The sequence below is a fragment of the Camelina sativa genome, unplaced genomic scaffold (assembly GCF_000633955.1).
Source record: "Camelina sativa cultivar DH55 unplaced genomic scaffold, Cs unpScaffold02852, whole genome shotgun sequence".
In the NCBI taxonomy this organism is placed as follows: Eukaryota; Viridiplantae; Streptophyta; class Magnoliopsida; order Brassicales; family Brassicaceae; genus Camelina; species Camelina sativa.
Window position 1 is genome coordinate 1 of NW_010923961.1, and position 990 is coordinate 990.

Below are 990 nucleotides of genomic sequence, written 5' to 3' on the forward strand. Positions count from 1 at the left end.
AGATAACAAACAAAGAAAAAAGTAGGAAGTGGTGAAAAGTCAAAAAAATATGGTCGAAACTGTCCTATTAATATTGACTTTCTAAACCCTTCCAAAAGCTGTGACACTTTTGTTTTCTACTCCTGTATAATATTAAACAAATAAAAAATTGTTGTGTCATCTTTTGATACCACCCAAAATTCCTATATTTTCCTTTCCCAATCCACTCTTTTGTCCGTCATACCACCATCAACCCCAGGGACAAAAACGTCACAATCACCTAATCCAAATTCCCCACAAACTACCGAACCAAATGACACACACACACATGACACACCTAATCAGCTTTACCGGCAACCATATTCCATGCACCGATGTTACTACAATGAGATCCAGTACTAACCGGCTAAAATAGCAATGTTAAACCGGTATTGAAAAGAAAAAAAAAACTTACGTTGGAGCGGAGGAGAGAGACGCCTTGATCTTGACCTTTGGCAATGTGGGCCATCTCCTGCATGGGACCACCGTTGGAAAGAATATCCCATTCGCATCTCATCCGTTCGTTCCTCACGAAATCAAACAGACGCTGTGGCGAAGCCGGAAGCCACACAGACGTGGCTGCGCTCAAAACAATCCCCGGAGGCTCCCCTGGATCGTCCACACTCTTACGGGTCATTACTCGAACGTCCGGGTCTACATTTCCGACAGTGAGCTTGCTCCAGTTGTGGACCGACGGCGCAGAGATACCCGAGCAGAAGTTGAAAGTCATACGTTGAGCTAACTTCAGCATGCTTTTCCGACCACCAGGCGTTATAGCTGGTTTTTTCCAATATATATAATAAGGTTAAATGTTTTGTAACTATAGAGAGATTAATTATTGATGTATAAGCATAATGAGAAGAAGTGTGTAAGAAACGGACATGTGTTGTCTTGAGCTGTCACGGAGGAAGACATGAGGACGGCGAGACACTCGCACTGTCTCTGAAGTGTAGCGAGCCATCTTTGCGAGCC

The 990-nt window shown here is 43.5% G+C and overlaps 1 protein-coding gene across 1 annotated transcript; it reads right to left on the bottom strand.

The window, feature by feature from the left end:
• Positions 1-18: 18 nt before the first annotated feature.
• On the bottom strand, positions 19-984 carry LOC104774440 (homeobox-leucine zipper protein ANTHOCYANINLESS 2-like). The gene is made up of 2 exons (XM_010499042.2): positions 900-984; positions 19-795 (listed from the first exon to the last, which is right to left on the bottom strand). Exons 1-2 carry the CDS (start codon positions 931-933, stop codon positions 386-388), a joined length of 444 nt encoding a protein of 147 aa, XP_010497344.1. The 5' UTR covers positions 934-984; the 3' UTR covers positions 19-385.
• Between the last annotated feature and the right edge of the window lie 6 nt (positions 985-990).

Excerpts from the sequence above, each read along its gene's own strand:
- LOC104774440 (XM_010499042.2), bottom strand. The coding sequence starts at position 933 with ATGTCTTCCTCCGTGACAGCTCAAGACAACACAT. Across the intron at positions 796-899 it reads GACAGCTCAAGACAACACAT|CTATAACGCCTGGTGGTCGG; the intron begins GTCCGTTTCTTA and ends GGAAAAAACCAG.